We start from the raw sequence: 18,631 nt of genomic DNA on the forward strand, positions 1-18,631 counted from the left end.
AATAGTAGTGAGAAAAGCTTCTATGAGTTCAAGAGTGTGGCTTTTCTGCTTTTCTTACCAAATGATGCTCTTAAAATGGCAAATTTTTACCAGATTTAAAAACAATACAGGACGTTAAACATTATTCATTTTTATAAATATCATTCAAGTGGCTAAACTGTCTGATTTTTGGGGGGTGGGGGTATTTACTTTTATTTCTTTTTCAACACTTCTGATCATCCATAAAGAAAGTCTCAGTTGTTAGTATATTATTCCCAGCTTTATTGAGGTATAATTGATACACATAAAAACTATATAATTAAGGTATACAGTTTGATGAGTTCGGACGTATGTATAAATTCATGTTACCATTAAAACAAGGTAATAAATATACCACTTTCAAATTTTCTTTGTGTCCCTTTGTATGTGTGCACATGGGAAAAATACAATTAACATGAAATCTACCCTCTTACAAATTTTTAAGTGTACAATATTTTATTGTTACCCATGGGCATATCTGGGTTGTTGTGAATAATGCTGCAGACATCTCTTTGAGACCTGATTTCAATTTTTTTTGGATGAATACTCAGAAGTGGGATTTCTGGTAGCTCTGTATTTATTTTTTGAGGCATCTCTATGCTGTTTTTCATGGTGGCTGCACCAGTTTAAAATTCCCACCAACCATGCACAAGGGTTCCAATTTCTTCACACCCTTGCCAACACTTATCTTTTTGACTTTTTGGTAATAGCCATGCTAACAAGTGTGAAGTGAAAATGATAGTTCATTGTGGTTTTGATTTGCATTTCCCTGATGATTAGCAATGTTGAGCATTTTGTATATACCTGCTGGCCATTGCTATGCCTTCACTGAAGAAATGTCGGTGCCACTCCTTTGCCCATTTTAAAAATCAGATTAGTTGTATTTTTGCTATTGAGTTGTAGGAGTTCCCTATATATTTTGGAAATTAACCCCTTATCAAATATATAGTTTGCAAATATTTTCTCACACTCCACAGGTTGCCTTTTCATTTTGTTGGTTTCTTTTGCTGGGTGGAAACTTTTTAGTTTGATGCAGTCCCACTTGTCTATTTTTTCTTTTGCTGCTTGTGATTTTGGTGTCATACCCAAGAGATCACTGCCAAGACCAATGTCAAGGTTTTCTCTATGTTTTTTTTTTTTTTTTAAAGATTTTATTTATTCATGAGAGACAGAGAGAGAGAGAGAGAGAGAGGCAGAGGGAGAAGCAGGCTCTCAAGGAGCAGGGAGCCCGATGCGGGAGTCGATCCCAGGACCCTGGGATCATGACCTGAGCCGAAGGCAGACACTTAACCATATGAGCCACCCAGGCACCCTTCTCTATGTTTTATTCTAGGAGTTTTATCGTTTTGGGTCTTGTGTTTAATGAGTTTTGAGTTAACTTTTGTGAATGGCAATATAAGGATCCAATCTCATTCTTTTTCATGCATATATCCAGTCTTCCCAACACCATTTATTAAAGAGGCTATCCTTTCCCTATTGTGTCTACTTGGCACCCTTGTCAAAGATCAGTTGGCCATATACCTGCAGGTTTCTGTCTGGGCCTCTCTATTCTGTTCCATTGGTATATAAGCTTATATTTTACATCAGTGCCTTGCTGTTTTAATTATTGCACCTTTGCAGTATATCTTAAAATCAGACACTGTGATGCCTCCAGCTTTATTCTTTCTCAAGATTGCTTCAGTTATTCAAGGTCCAAGAAATATCATTAAGATTTTGATAGGGATTGCAGTGAATCTGTAGAACACTTTGGGTAGTATGGACATTTAAACAACATTAATTTTTCCAATCCATAAACATGGAATGTCTTTCCATCTGTCTGTGTTTTAATTTCCTTCACTGATGTTTCATAGTTTTCACTATAAAAGCCTTTCACTTCCTTGCTTAAGTTTATTCCAAAGTGTTTTATTTTATTTTTTGGTGCTATTGTAAATGGGATTATTTTCTTAATTTTCTTTTCAGATAGTTTGCTGTTAGTTTATAGAATGCAATGTTTTTATAGGTTGATAATGTGTCTTACAACTTTACTGAATTCAATTCTCAGTTCTAATAAGGTTTCTTTTGTTTTATTTTGCTTTGTTTTCTTCAGTCTTTTAGGGGTTTCTACATATAAGATCATGTCATCTGCAAACAGATAATTTTACTTCTTCTTTTACAATTTGGATGGCTTTTCTTTTTCTTATCTAATAGCTCTGGCTAGGACTTCTAGAACTATGTTAAATAGAAGTGGGAGAGTGGGCATCCTTGCCTTGTTGTATATGTTAAAGGAAAACTTTGTTTTTTTTTTTAATCATTGAGTGTGGTGTTAGCTGTGGCCTTTATTGTGTTGACCTAAATTGCTTCTGTACCTAGTTTGTTGATAGTTCTTATCATGAAAGAGTGTTGAATTTTGTCAAATGCTTTTTCTCTATCTCTTGAGATGATCATGTGATTTTTGTCCCTTACTCTGTTAATGTGGTATATCACATTTGTTGATTTGCGTATGTTGAAACATCTTTGCATCCCAGGAATACATCCTTCTTGGTCATGGTGTATAATTCTTCGAATGTGCTATTGTATTTAGTTTCCTAATAATATGTTGAAGATTCCATGTTTATCAGGGATGTTGGTCTGTATTTTCTTTTCTTGTGGTACCTTTGCCTAATTTTAGTATCAGGGTGATGCTGGCTTCATAAAATGAACTTGGAAGTATTCCCTCTTCTATTTTTTTGTTAACAGCTTAAGAATTGGTATTAATTCTACTTTAAATCATTGGTAAGATTCACCTATGTAGCCATCTGGCCCTGAGCTTTTCTATGTTGGGAGATTTTTGGTAACTGATTCAATCTCCTTATTTGTTATTGGTCTGTGCAGGCTTTCTATTTCTCTTGATTTATTCTTGGTACATCGTATGTTTCTAGGAATTATTCATTTCTTTCAAGTTGCCCAATTTGTTAGAGTACAATTGTTCATAATAGTCCCTTATGATATTTTTTTATTTCTGTGACATCAGTTGTAATGTCCTCTCTTTCATTTTTTATTTTATTTGAGTCTTTTCTTTTTTGCTTTTAGTCTAGCTAAGAGTTGGTTAATTTTATTTACCTTTTCAAAAAACCAATTCTTGCTTTTGTCAATTTTTTTCTATTGCTTTTCTATTCTCTATTTCATTTATTTTTACTCTAATTATTATTATGTCATTCCTTCTGCTAACCTGTGCTTTTTCTTCTTTTAGTTCCTTGAGATGTAAGTTAGGTCATTTCAGATTTTTCTCCTTTGTTAACATGTGGTGTTTATCACTATAAACTTGCCTCTTAATACTGTTTTTGTAGTATTCCATAAGTTTTGGTATATTGTGTTTTCATTTATCTCGAGCTATTTCCCAATTTTTTAAAATTTTTTTTCTTTGATTCAGTGGATATTCAGAGTATATTAATTTCCACTCATTTATGACCTTTTCTGATTTATATTTTTCTACTGTGTTCAGAAAAGAGACTTGGAGTGATTTCAATTCTTAAATTTAGTAAGATTAGCCTTGTGTCCTATGATGCAATCTATCCTAGAGAATGTTCCATTACTGCCTGAAAAGAAAATGTATTCTGGTGCTAGTGAGTGGAATATTCTGTATATGTCTGTTAGATCCATTTGGTCTAGAGTAGTACTCAAGTTTGCTCTTTCCTTATTGCTCTGAATGACCTATCCATTATCAAAAGTGGGGTACTGAAGTCTTCTAATGTTATTATATTATTGTCTATTTGTCCCTCCCCAGATATGTCAGTTTTTGCTTTATATATTTAGGTGCTTTGATATTGGGTGCATACACATTTATAATGATGAAATCTTCCTGTTGAATTGACAGTTTTTAAGAAAAATTTCATTCTTCTTAATAAAAATTCTATTTATTTAAGATACACAACATGATGATTTGATATACACATATATAGTGAAATGATTATTACAGTCAAGCTAATTAACATATCATCTCCTCACACAGTTCCCATATTTACTTTGTTAGCAAGTTTCCAGTATTCAATACAGTATTTAACTATAGTCATCACACAACATATTAGATCTCCAGACTTATTCATCCTGCATAATGCAACTTTGTACCCTTTGACCAGTGTTTCCCTATTTCCCCTACCTCCCTTCCTTTGGTACCCACCATTCTACTCTCTGCTTCTATGTGTTCAACTTTTTAAAATTCCACATGTAAGTGAGATCATGCAGTTTTTTTTTCTTTCTGTGTCAGGCTTATTTCACCTAGCATAACATTATCCAGGTTTATCCATGTTGTTACAAGTGGTACGCTCTCCTTTTTTAAGGCCAAATAATACTTCATTTTTTGAAAGTTTCTCCCACTATCACAAAATAGAGCATTCCTGTGAAAGTTCCCATAAGTAGAAATGGTATAAAGTGAAAAAGCAATTAGCATTAATTTATATGCAAAGATTTTTTGAGTGTTCCCAGACCTAAAAAATAACCTATCCTATCTTAGGCTTTTCTGATACATTAGGACACATCTTGCTAACAGATGCACAGTGGAGGTAAAGCACAGATGCTCACAGATACATACAGTTCAAAGCTAAGGCACCTTGACACTGAGATGCTGAGTGTAGTTCCCAGGGAAAGAGCCTGGTGGCAACACTCTCACTGCTTATGATTCATGTTGCTTCTATAACAGCTTGCTGTAAAACAAACACTGAAATCTATAAAAGCAAAAATCTCTGGATTTCTTTTGGTTAGTGAAAACACATCCTAATGTAGGATCTCTTGTAAAAGGTGAAGTGGTGTAATGGGAACTATTGAAAGTGGAGGATACCAGTATATATCAATCAATATATCATATAAATTGACTCTTTTATTATGTAATGACCTTCTTTGTCTCTTGTGTTAGTTTTGACTTAAAGTCTATTTTCTCTGATATAAGTATAGAAACCCCTGCCTGCTCTCTTTTGGCTACCATATGCATGGAATATCTTTTTTCATCTCTTAATTTTTGGTCTATACGTCCTTAAATCTAAGTTGAGTCTCTTGCATATAGCATATAGTTTGGTCTTGTGTTTTTACCCATTCAGCCACTCCATGTCTTGCTTGTTGAGCTTACTACATTTACATTTTGGTTTTCTTTTGATTCACCAGAAAGTATCCCTAAGAGAAGGGGAGAATATATTTCTACTGCCAAAAGAGTTAGGAAGAAAGTCTGAAGCAGATATAGTAAACTTGGAATTTCTCTGAACTTTGTTGTTTTATCTTAAAAATTCATAGGAATTTTACATTTTATTTTATAAAAATATGTGCTTGTATTAATGCTTTATATTTCTTAACTCTGAATGCTGTAGAAAGATACACGAGCTTATTGTGTGGCTCCCACTACTGCTAGATACACAAGTTTGAAAATAAATTTCATTTTAGTCTTTATCACCATAAGCACGGTAAATTAATCTTTTAAAACTTTTCATGGCATTTGAGATATGCATTGGCATATTGTTGCACTTTGCAAATAAATCTAAGTTTCAAACAAAATCATATCTTGTGCTACCATTTATTCTAATTTAGTCTATTTTAAAGTATATATCTGTAATAAAATAATTAAAATGCTACAGAAATGTGTTAAGTACAAAGTAGAGGCTGATCACATCTCAATCTGTCTTCAAGGAGGTAACACTGACATATAATCTTTAGATTCTTTTAAATGTATTAAAGAACCTTGCTGCTTAAAGGAACCTGATGATGAATCCTTTTGTAAATTGCATAATTAAAACTCTTATTATTAAAAGCCTGTTAAATGTCTTTTTTCAAATATAGGCAATCTATAATTTATATTTTAATATTACTATGATAAATCTGAGAGAGAGGTGAACTGTGTCAGGGTTTTGGAATTCAAATGCATTCCCCTGGAGTCTTTGTCAAGGAACTTTCTGGGATTGTGTTTATAAAATTCATAAATGGCTGGCTCAGATTTCTGGAATATTCTCTCAGCTTATTAATAGTTCATAGGAATAGAGAGGACAACAAGACAAGGTAAGAAACTGACTCAGGAATGTTTTATTTAAGTAGTTTAATTTTGATATACACAATGTATTAAATCTTAATACTAAATAAAGGGATACACTTAAATATTTCAATACAAACTAACAGTCATTTTTATATTGCTAAGTTGTTATCCAAACTACTTTTGGCAGTGTAATGAAGTGACCGACTGTATCCACAATCATATGTAGTTCTGTTGCACTTTCTTTTATGTGTGCTTACCTCTGGAACTGAGATAAAAGGGTTTAAGTATGTAATGCATCATAACATAGTTACTTGGAATAAGATTATTCTGTTTGGGATTTTAGCTCCACCACAAATGGCCACTCTAACATATCCATTTTGTCATCAGGAAAATAGGAATAATAACACTACTGACACCTCTTAGAGTTGTTGTGAAGATTAAAAGAAATATTCCAGATGATAGCACTGAGCACATTGCCTGAGATAGATTATGGGCTCAAAAATGAAACCTAATTCTAGTTGGTTATCTGGATCTGGATATCTAGATACAAAAATCTAGTCAATAGTTAGAAATTGATAGATTTAAAAAACTGAAATGCGACAGCCTCAAAACAAGTAACTGGTTAGGCCCAAGAAACAAATGACTAGTAGTTAGGAAACAATACATACTATTTAAGTCAAGTGAATAAAATAGTAAAATTTTCATGATAGCCTGAAAAGATCATTGATATTTTCATTGGTATATTAGATTATTTTGAAGTAATAAGCTGGTAAAATATACCAACAAAATATTTCAAATAACTTGAAGTTACTGAGGTAGAATTCTAGATGAAGAGAAACTTTTGAAAAAGTGACCTAAACAGGAATGTAAAAATAGTAACTGCCACATCCAAGAGGGCACTGAGGTTAGTCGGGGATGAGTAAACCCCACTTTATTACAACCATGTCTCTATAAACACATGATTTCCTTAACACGTTTCTTCCTACCGTTACTAATTAATGAGATTTAAGCATAACATTATAGATATTAGATCTCTTAATAAATTCATAGATGGATAGGATTTCTCTGATTTTAAATTTGTTTTCAATGTACAACATAATGGTGATACATCTCTTTTGGTAGGTGTGACAGTCTTATGTGTCAACTTGGTTAAGCTATGGTAGCCAGTTATTTAGTCTACTAATGAAGGTATTCTTGTGGAGGTATTTTGAAGATATAGTTAATATCTACAGTTGGATCACTTTAAGTAAATGAGATCATCCTCAAACATGTGGGTGGGCCTCATCCAGTCAGTTGAAGGCCTTAATAAAAACTGGTTTCCCAAAGAAAAAGGAATTCTGACTCAAGACTGCAAGGATACAACATCCTGCCTGCATCTCCACCCTACCAGGTTGCCCTACAAATTTCTGATTTACCAGTGCCTGCCACTGCATGAGCCAATTCTTAAAAATAAATTTATCTATATATCTGTATTTACATATCTTATTAGTTCTGCTTCTCCTGAGGACCCTGACTGATACAGTAGGTATCAATCACAATTACATTTTCTACAGGTCATTAACACTAACTAAGCACTGTCATTAAGAGTTCCTTTAGTTCTCTGTTGTAAACTTATTCATTTTATTTATTTATTTATTTTAGAGAGAGAGAGAGAGCATGCAAGTGGGGGAGGGGGAGGGACAGAGGGAGAGAATCTTAAGCAGGCTCCACGCTTTCATGGGGCTGGATCTCACGACCCTGAGATCATGCCCTGAGCTGAAATCAAGAGTCGGACACTTAACCAACTGAGTCACCCAGGTGTCCCTAAACTTATTTGTTAAAATGTAGTCATGATGCATGGCATACAGAAAATTCAATTAAATTAACAGGTGTGAGGGCCTGGGTGGCTCAGACGGTTAAGCGTCTGCCTTCAGCTCAGGTCATGATCCCGGGGTCCTGGGGCAAAATAAATAAATTAATTAATTAACAGGTGTGGATCTATCAGTAAATGTAAAGTATTGGGCTTTATGTTGGTTTATAACATATATATTATAAATTGTATTATTATATCATTATATGTAATGAAGTCACAATTCCTGTCCTTGGTGGGGAAAAGATCTACATGTAACAGTTGAGTAGGATTAAATTAGTGTTTTGATAGAGGTATTCATGGAATGACAATTCAGAGACCAGAAGTAATGACTCTCTATGACTGGAGTACAGCACATTTGGGAGAACGTGGAGGGAAATGAGGTTGGATGGGTGGTGGTAGCTGGATATTAAAAGTTCTTAAATACCAAACTAAAGTGTTTGAACTGAAATTTGTGACAGAGCATCAAGGATGTTGAGTGGAATTTTTACATCATCTGAAATGCTGTTCCCCAGACAACTCTATGAAAGGAAAACCGGTCAGGCAGGAAATTAGAGGCAGGGGGTTGGAAAACCTCAGAATAGCACATAAAACTTTCAAGTTTTAAAAACATGATGCTTTGGGTCGTGACTCACAATACTGTCATCTCAATATTATCGTAAAAGTCAATAGTCTTACCACATAGATTTCGGTTCTAAAAATAAGCATAACCTTAAAATTATTATTCTTAAAAAGAATAAGAATAAGCATTCTTCAAAATGTTTATAGAAATTACAAATAACTAAATAACTAAATATTTTTTAGTATTTAGTTGGGAATGGTTATGAATTACAAATAACTAAATATTACAAATAACTAAACTTTTATCAATATAGAAAACACACTTTTTAAGAAGAAAAAAATCAAGCAAATAAAAAAGCAGGCTATACATTTGCTTTTAACTTTATAGAAAATATTTTTAATGACAAATATCTTAACATATACAGAATTCATTTATTAGACATTTGCTAAGTACTTATCTCCTATATGATGGGCATGGTGAAGCACTGATGGATGCATTTAAAAGTGACAAAATTCTCAAGGAATTTTGTATAGACAGGGGTCATACATATTGTAACTATGGCACTTCTCATGATTTAGAACAAAATAGTAGCTTGTCTTTTAATTGATAAATATTTTGGACGGTAATTTTGGATCAGACAGAAATCATGTCTTAATAAAAAGCTTAAAAATTAAAGTAAATGTTATTCTCAAAGATAAAGTAAAAGAGAAAAGCATTTCTTATAAAGCTTCATAATAAGAGTAGATACATGGAACTTCGGATCGTAGTGGAAGGAAAGATGATTCCCCAAAAGCCGTTATCTTATGTGTTTCTTATTTTCTCTCATCAAAAAATAACAATGAAGAATTATTAGATTACGGATTATTGTCAGAGTCTGAAAGTATTAGCTGGCAACTACCCTTATATTTGAGAATTTTTTAAAATGCTGGACAAAACATGAAAAATTGTATGAGGACAATGTAGAGCCTATAGTTTTAAATGGTATATAGAAAAGCACCTAGAAATTTTATATCGAAAAGTTTAACTTTAACAGTAGAGATATCCAGGGTAAAAGATACAAAGTTAACCGGTAAGCACTCATGAGAACATTTATAATAACCAGCATGAGTCTGCACAAAATAAGTCCTATCATTTTTCCCATATCTTTTTATAAAAGACAGTGATCTCAATGGTAGTGTGTGAGAGAGAATGAGAGTCAACTATAATTTATTTTGTGATAATATTATTTTTTAATACTACTTCATTTGACAACCCTCAAAAAACTAGGAAATAAAATACAGATAACACTATTTATATAGGCTAATACAATTAGTAGGATATGGTTTTCATATTACAGGTAATGACCCATTAGTGGATTTTGAAATCAATTTTGTGGGTCGAGACCTGTATTAAAAAAATAAAAAGAATAACAGAAAAGAACAGGACACCATAGAAAGAAAGAGGAAATAGAAGATAAGGATAGTATTACATCATAAATAATCCTTTTTTTTTTTAGGTGTGTGTGTCCAGGGATGAGATATGAAATTCATAACTTAAAACAGATTGTGGATGAAAATGTTTCAAAAACCTGAGCCATAGGGTCACACTCAGAGAATGATCATCAATGTATCACTGTCAACCTTAGGTGGACTTCCACGGGAGAGTTCCGCTGGGGTCAGCGCTGGGTACAGGGGTATTTTAGTATCTTGTCTATGTCCCAGATAATGGAAAGTAGAACACATTTAAGTCACTCGTGATGTCCAATATGGAGATGATATAGTACCAGAATCTTTAAACAGAGAACTGAGATTTCTTATCAACCTTTTAGGCATTGATCCACTTATCCAAATGCAATGTATTTTCAAGTTCTGACTACATATTGGGAAGGATGCAAAAGCTACACATTTTTCATTTTCTAAAAATAAGGCAGTGTTTCATAGGATTTGCAACTGGGTCAAACATTTTAGGGATTTAAAAAATGGTGTCTAATTTATTTATTTATGCACTGATGAAAAAAATGATAAACAAATGTATACAGATTTTTACATTTAAAAACTTTTTCCAGAACATGTAACTGGAATCATAAGCAATTATATTCTGATCTCAATACTATGTACTATATACAGGTAGAGCTCTGGGAATTTTTAAAATTAGCTATTATATTAATTTCAAAGAGGTTAAAATAATGTGCCCTATATATCACTAAAAGGTTTTAGTTGTCTTCATGGTCTCTTATTACTTCCATATTACTATGGAATGTGATATTAGATTGAATGATTTACACTGTTGAGATCATAATCGATCTTGTTATTGCTCTCATGGCTGCCTTTTCAAAGAATAAAACACTTCTTGGTTGAACAAATACAGGTCCTGATATAACTCAGTGTTATATTCTTCACTTGAGACTTTGATGTAAAGTTCTTAGCAACGTATTATGATAGCTCAATGGAGACTCTTTCTACTGTATCTTTTTCCTCACTTTCTTGGAGGTAAATGAGAAGAAAACGCCTTTCATTTGTGGAGTCATGGTAACATATAATTTCACTGCAGTCTGGTACACTGGAATAAATATCTTGTCTACTTCCACTTACCTTGCTACATGATTAATTACAGGAGCAAAGTTAGTTGGCCCATACAGTTGCACAGATTTCAGACTCCTATAGTAAGCCTCCATGACCCCCTCAATGCCATCACAGTAGGGGTTTTGAGGGTTCCCATTCTGTGGAATTGACAGGCAAAAAAGAGTAAAAATTAGTAGTGTCTGCAAAGATCAACTGAAAAAGAGAAAAGATAGGTTGACACTCAAAGATGTTTTGGAAGAATAGTCATTTATTTAAGAGCCAAAAAATAAATTAAGTGATCAACAATACATTACAATATATTATAAAAATTGTGATATGATGAATCTAATATATAAGCATTAAAAATTGATACTCTTCAAAAGAACCACAGAAAACTCTAAAGAATCTCGAGAAGCTGAATATCACAACATTCTATAATTAATGTCTTCATTTACATATGTCTATGTATGTGTAGAGATGAACATATAAAAACCCTGAAAAGAAGTAAATAAAATATTAACAGTGGTTAACTCGGGGTGGTTACATATAATTGGTGACTTTTATTTCATTCTTTAAACTATTCAATATTTCCCAACTTTTCTGCAGTGACATCTATTAAAATCAAGAAAAAAAAATCATTATCCACTCAGTTTTACCTTATCGAAGGCAAAATACAAAATATCTGCCACGTGCACATTTTCAGGTCACAACTGATAACCCCAAGGAGAGAAGGGGTCTGAGGGAATGTAATTTGGTGCAAAAATTATCAAGAGAAGGTAAAATGAAAAGAATCAAGGAAACATTCATGTTGTCCACGAGAAATGGAGCTTGCCACTAAGTTCTTATTCGGGAGAAGGCACCTAGAAGGGCAAGTTCATACCTGGAGACCTAGACTAGTTTTTTCATACCTTGAATGCTTTGTTATTATTAAGTTCAATTCTCCTAGTCCAGATCTTGCAAATTACACATATAAGGCAGTGTATTAGTTATCTATTGCTTTGTAGCAGATTACCCCAAAAGTTAGTGGCTTACAACAGTAATTATTATCTCAAACATTTTTTGGGTGTCAGCAGCAGCTTAGCAGGTGGTTCTCGCTCAGCATTTCTCATGAGTTTGCAGTCACTATGCTAACCTGGGCATCTGAGAGCTTGACCAGAGCTGCAGAACCTGCTTCCAGGAAGGTTCACTTACATGGCTGCTGGCAGGAGGTCAACGTGGTGTCTCTATAGGGCTGCTTGAGTGTTCTTACAACATGGCCGCTAACTTCCTCAGAATGAGCAATCCAAGAGAAACAACAAAAAGGAAGCCCCAACACCTTTTATAAGCTAGTCCCATAAGATGCACACCAATATTCTACTTTAATCTCTTTGCTAGAAATGTATCACTAAGTATAGCCCATGCTCAAGGGAAAGGGAATTAGACTCCACCTCTGGAAGGGAGGAAGGATAAAAAAATGTAGATATATTTAAAACACTAGAGACAGTAATTATATTTAAACAGAGTTAACAGTAATTTCAGCAGGCATGTTTTTATCCGAACAATCACAAATGACCAGTAATTTGTAAATAAAATTTGTTGAATTCTATATACTAAGCTTTACATTAAAATATTTACACATATTAGTTTTTATAACAACCCTAAAAAAAGTAGATAAAATATTGTCATTATCCCCACTTTATAAATGAAAAAATTAAGGCACTGAGAGTTCAGTGTGTCCCAAAATTACACAACACAAATGAGAGGGCCAGTATTTGAACCCTCAGTTTAACTTCAGAGCCTAATCTCTCTCTTTTTTTAAAAAATATTTTATTTATTTATTTGAGAGGGAGAGCATGAGCACAAGCAGGGGGAGAGGCAGAGGGAGAGTGAAAGGAAGAAGCAGACCCAAGCAGTGAGCTCGATGTGGGGCTCAATCCCAGTCTCCTGGGATCATGTCCTCAGCTGAAGGCAGACACTTAACTGACTGAGCCACCCAGGCACCCCTAGAGCCTAATCTCTTAACCACCACCATGCCACCATGCTTTGAAATCCTAAGCATTTTGAAAGACAAGAGATCTTAGGAAACTAAGGCAGATGTTATCAACCACTTCAATTTTGCCATTTGTGTGAGAGGGATATATACCCACTTTTTCCTTCTAATTTTGTCTTTTATTCAAATTTTTTAAATTAATTGACCATCATGTAAATTTTTAAAAACATAAAAATAATAAAAAGCCTCTTATATAATAATAAAGACATTTTTATAGTTTTATACTATAAAATTGGTTACATTAATTGATTGAAATTATAATGTAAAAGTTTAATATTTAGCACAAAGCAGTTAATGATTGCTTTTGATGTTAATCTGAACTGAACCTTCCTTTAAATAAAATTTTACAGTGTTCTTTTCCCTTGACAAGATATGAAGCTAATTAAAATTAAAACTCATTATTGATTTTGAACATATAGAAATGTATTCTATATCTGCCTTAGGGGAAGAAATACAAATCAGGATAGTTCTGAGCAACTTTTTCATCATCATTTTAACATTTTAACTAAGGGTTTACATTTCTAGAAAATAATATATTTTCTCTATTCCTGTGGAACTGAAATTACAACAAGGTCACCATTTTTCTCACCATTTCATTTCTTAGTGGAAAGATAATCATTAGATGTTCTATTCATCATTATGGAATATTTAAAGCACTGATTTCTGCATTAGTCCTAATTCCATAATAAATTGCTCTAAGAATTCCTCATATGCTTTGGATGATAAGAATACTTAGGACATAAAATTATACATTCTTTTTAATATATGCTTTTCATTATATCAGGATTATTTAAAATAATTTACAGCTATTAAAATGAGATTTTCCTCTTAATGACAAATTGTAATGAGTTATAAAAAGATTTTTTAAATCTAAAAACTCATTTCACAAAATAATTATGTGTGTTAGTTACTAATTACTAACAAGCAATTAGTTTTTACTTGTTAAAACAAATTAAAATAAGCTTATGTGTGGCTCTAGCACAGAAGTAAAGCACAGGATATTTTTGAAAGTAAGTACATTCAATTTTGTTGTTTATTAATGAAGAGGGCAGCGGATGCCCTATTTTATATTTCCATTTTAATTAGCAACCTTTCCCATTTATAAAATAATGAATGTTAATTTGTAGAACACATGGAACATAAAGAACCGAATTCAGAATGAGCACTAATCCCACCACGCAGACTTAAGTGGGGAGGGATGTCCGTCTCTCACCAATTTTTCCCTCCATTTGGCTCCCTGAAGACTTGTACTGAGGATTTAGATTCAGTTCCAAGAGAGAAGACCATACAGCCTCTGTTGCTGCCTAGAGCCTATAACACTTTTCAGCAGGGCTAACAAGCTGACAAAATGCTGAAGAGAAGCTCTAAGGAGTTGTCGCTTTACTCTCTGAAATGGATCCGTTGCTGCCCAGAGATTGCTTAGGTGGGGAAAAGCTGCAAGTCTCCCTTTTATTCAGTAAGCAAACATCTGTTGAGCTTCTATTTTATGCATACAATGTTAAGACCCTTGGTTGTTAAATTGTTAGCATCTAGATGGAAGAAAAGACATACATATCAATATTAAATTGCACAGATTTCTATAAATGCCAAAATAAGCGAAAAGTAGGCCAGCACTTTTAGAGCTCTAGTAGGAGAAATCACTTGGACAGGTGTAAGCACTTCTCTATTGATCACTGCAGGAGACTTTCTTTAAAGGGTCATTGGCCCCATGCCCATTACGAATATCTCCTCTGATGCTCTACACTATTATTATATTTTGTTATAACAACTTAAGGAGTCCTCAGACTCATAATGGGAAGAGAGCAATGACTCCTTTTTACAACCTTTGTGCTAACATGGTGGTACCAGGACATTCTTTCTTTCTTTCCTTTTCTATTCCCTGTTCTTTTTCCACTATGGAATATATGTATATGCTTATTCATATTTCATAGGAAAAGCTGGGGTTTATCAGAGACCCTTTTAAGTAACAGCAAAGAAAACATTAAAAATTACATTTTTCTGTTCAACTTTCAACATTTGCGCTAGCCCTAAATTCACCAATTAGGGTTTATTTAATTTTTTAGAAGGCCTCCCTTACTATCTGAAGATTATTTGAACTTGGTTTGATAAATAAATATTTATGAATCTGTATCACAAATTGTTACCATGAAAATATGAGGGTTTGTTAGGATTACAGACTACATTAATTGCCAGACTGACATGGGACTGGTTTTCCTATTTGCCATTTCAGCACTTATAGGTATATATTGCAGTTGTTTAGGATGAGGTTAACAGAAAACTGTAGCAAAAAATCAATTCAAATACTGTCTCACTGAAGACCTACTTAACTCCTCTGCCTTATTTACCCAAGAAAAAAAAAAGTGCTTTGAAAAAATTAATTGGTCAGTGCTGTTAAAGTTCATTCATTATCATCATCGTTGTTTTCAGTTTCAATTTGGGAGACTATTTTTCATAACCTTAAAGGGGTATGATCTCTATCCTATAAGTATTTGAACTGGGTTCAAAGAACTGTTTAAGATGCAAATAATAATAAAAAATCCTTCCTTGGCAATAGATATTTGCATAGGTTTTTTTTATAAGAAATGAATCTGGATGTAGGAAAAGCAGAAAAATAGAGGATTAGAGAGAGATAAAAGGAAAAAAATCACACACAAGGGTGAGAAGAAGTGTATGGAAGGAAAAATTAATAAACCTCATTTAGTTTAACATAATTATTCCTTTTCTTAAGCTTTAAAATAGCTCATGACCTTTTTCCTGAGGCACTTAAGACTTAGCATCACATGAGTGACTTTCATGGTTTTATAAGTTTCTGGGAAATTTTAATTCTCTAAGACACAACAAAATCCCAATAGATATTCATTTTTATATGACATTGGGAAAGTGGCATGTGGGCTAATTCATGGAAAAAAGAATTAAAGCCTCCAGCAACCTTTCCTGCAATTGTGAGCGCACTGGAATAGAAAAGCAAGGATAAGTATAGAAATGAAAATGTAAAAATACTGCTCTTAAAAGATATTTAAAGAAGTTTAAATCTAATCATATATAAGTCCTGGATGTGTGTGTGTGTGTGTGTGTGTATCCTGATCAATATCATACCATGGTGTTAATAAAGCACATATTCGAGAGGTAGGGTTGATTATAGGTACTGTTATAAAATGTGCTTTAATAGCAGTTAAAGAGCATGTATTCTAAAATAAGACTGATCTGGGTTCAAGTCCTGTCCTCTGGAACCCTGGTTAACTGCTGCTATGCTGCTGAACTGAAGTATACAACACTTGGGCAGGCACTCTTCACTGTATTCAATATGTGTGGCACTTGCTAGAGTAGCGCTATGTGATAGTCATAGAAACTTTATGAAGATTATGTAAGAAAAGGATTGTAAAGTATTTGGCTTCATACTCAGTAACTACTCAATAAATGGTAGTATTATTGTTTATTTTTGTCTGTTTTGCTTGAGAGCTTCAAAAAATATCTCTATGATTATGCATTGCTTTTGTAACAAGAATAAAAACAACAAAGGCCTTCAAAAATAATGGGGATGGAAGAGGTTACTTCTGAAATGTAGAGAGGGTAGGAAGGCACTTCTAATGAAAAGCTAAAATTTTTCCAAAATGATAGCCAACCATTCCTATATTGATTTTCCCATTATTTTATCAGAAAGTGCAGGGAGAGTAAGGCTGACTGGATCTATAAGCATTATCTGTATGGGGTTTATTTTGAAGGTAGAATGCAGTACATTGCTTATCTAAAAATCACACAATATGAACTAGGTCTATGTAAAGTAAAGATGAACTAGATAAATATTTATTCCAGTCATATCTACTCCATTATATTGAAATCATAATTAGCTATTGCCATAATTATCGCTTCACATTAAAAAAATAATTCTAGCCATAACTATTCCTTTATATTTGAAAAGATATGCCATTTTCTTAGATGGTAGATTAAAACAGCCACACATTCTTTGAGATAGCCTCCCACTGAGAGGTGAAGGTTACTTGGAAACTGGGCTGGCCTTAGTGACTTGCATAACCAAGAGAATTTAGCAAGAACAACTTTCTGAGGCTTCTAATGCTATGGTGTAAAGAAACCTACAGTTTCTGCCCCAGCCTGTTAGAGAATACTCACTCTGGGGAAGCTGGCTGCCATGTATGAAATCTGACTACAAGACATGGCCATACTGTGATGAGGTCCATGATAACCACATGGACAGGTTGTAAGTAGAAAAAGGGAGAGATGTCCAGGCAACCCAGCTATTTTAGTCATCCTATCTTGAGCATCAGACAAGAGCAAAGCCATCTTAGGGGACATGTTAACCCCCTGAGATGTGACATGGAGAAGTACTGAGTCATCCAACCCACAGCAAAATGAAGCCCAGATATATGGTTCTAGTTGAGTAATTCCAGCCACCTCTAGCCAATCAAGCCATCCTAGGTAAGGTCCTAGACATCTTGAAGAAATAAACCACCTCCTATTGTATTGTGCGCAAATTCCTGAACCCCAAATCATGAATATAATGGCCACATGATTGACTACAGCGTAAGTAGTAAACCAATATTAAAAGATCCAACAAATAATTTTTTTTCAAGAGATCAAATCCTTGTGATACATTCTTACCAAAGCAAATTCATGAGATATCCTTCCATCTGGAGGCAGTTTTGCACCAAAGCCTAGAGCTGGGAACATTTTATCACTGTCGTAATCTTGAACGATTTCTCCCACTGCTTTCAGTGCCATTCCATAGGCATTCAGTTGGTAAGGATTCATGTAGTGGAGAGAAGTGGGCTGGGCAGGGTTGCCTGATGACAGAAAAAAATATTTCAAACATGACTGATCAGGCTAAAGATGTCATTTTTTTGACAACATTTTTCTTGATGCCTATTTCAGAATGAAATACTTAAAATTATGTTTTCTGCCTACATCCATACTGTGTCTAATAATTTCTTTTGGATGGAGATTAACATAGAAATATTTATTACATTATATCAGACATGTAGAAGGCTTTCCAAAGATACGCCAAAGCATATGCAGGTTTTTTCAGAAATTATTCCTCATTGTCAATGCCACAGGCTATTTCTGAATCTCAGTTACAGAAGAAGTATTAAAGTACTTTTGTTAAACTGATTTTATAGTCATCTTTATCTAAAAAAAAAAAAAAGCATGTGCCTTTAGCTTGAACCCTTATGTTTATAATTAGAGAACTACGAAGCCTTCCCAAAGTTCTATTACAAATATAAATGGAATATTTTAGAAATATCTCAATTTAATCACTTAAAAAGGAAAGCACAGTGATTTTCAAATTCAAGCTAATTAAATATCTATATCTGAAAAATGATTCAGAGTTTCTAACTAGACATTAAACCAGGAGCCAGAAGGCTCAAAGTCCAGTCTTGCAATTTCCAAGACAACACCTAGAAAATGTCTGCAATAAATCCTACCAGTGTTAACTGGAAGGACAAAATGAGATTATGTATGTGGAAGTGATTAAAAATAATAAAGCACCATAGAAATGTAAGGTTTAATTGCTACTGTTATTACTGTCTGGGTCAGCCACAAGGTTCTGAAATTTCAATATACTTATACTGTGTAAGATGTTGCATTTGAATAGAGATGAATTTGAGAGAGAGAGTAATATAAGTGCTACCACTCAAAACACATTGAGATT

General features: G+C 33.6%; 1 protein-coding gene across 1 annotated transcript in view; it reads right to left on the reverse strand.

The window, feature by feature from the left end:
* The window catches only part of CPNE8 (copine 8), a 224,297-nt gene that overhangs the window by 18,424 nt on the left and 187,242 nt on the right, over positions 1 to 18,631 (reverse strand). The window contains exons 15-16 of the mRNA XM_032387471.1: positions 17,584 to 17,765; positions 10,968 to 11,095 (exon numbers count right to left, since the gene is read on the reverse strand). Of these exons, the coding sequence (XP_032243362.1) occupies positions 10,968 to 11,095; positions 17,584 to 17,765 (310 nt within the window). The remainder of the gene's footprint in view (positions 1 to 10,967; positions 11,096 to 17,583; positions 17,766 to 18,631) is intronic.

Source organism: Phoca vitulina, unplaced genomic scaffold (genome assembly GCF_004348235.1).
Source record: "Phoca vitulina isolate PV1807 unplaced genomic scaffold, GSC_HSeal_1.0 scaffold49, whole genome shotgun sequence".
Lineage (NCBI taxonomy): Eukaryota > Metazoa > Chordata > Mammalia > Carnivora > Phocidae > Phoca > Phoca vitulina.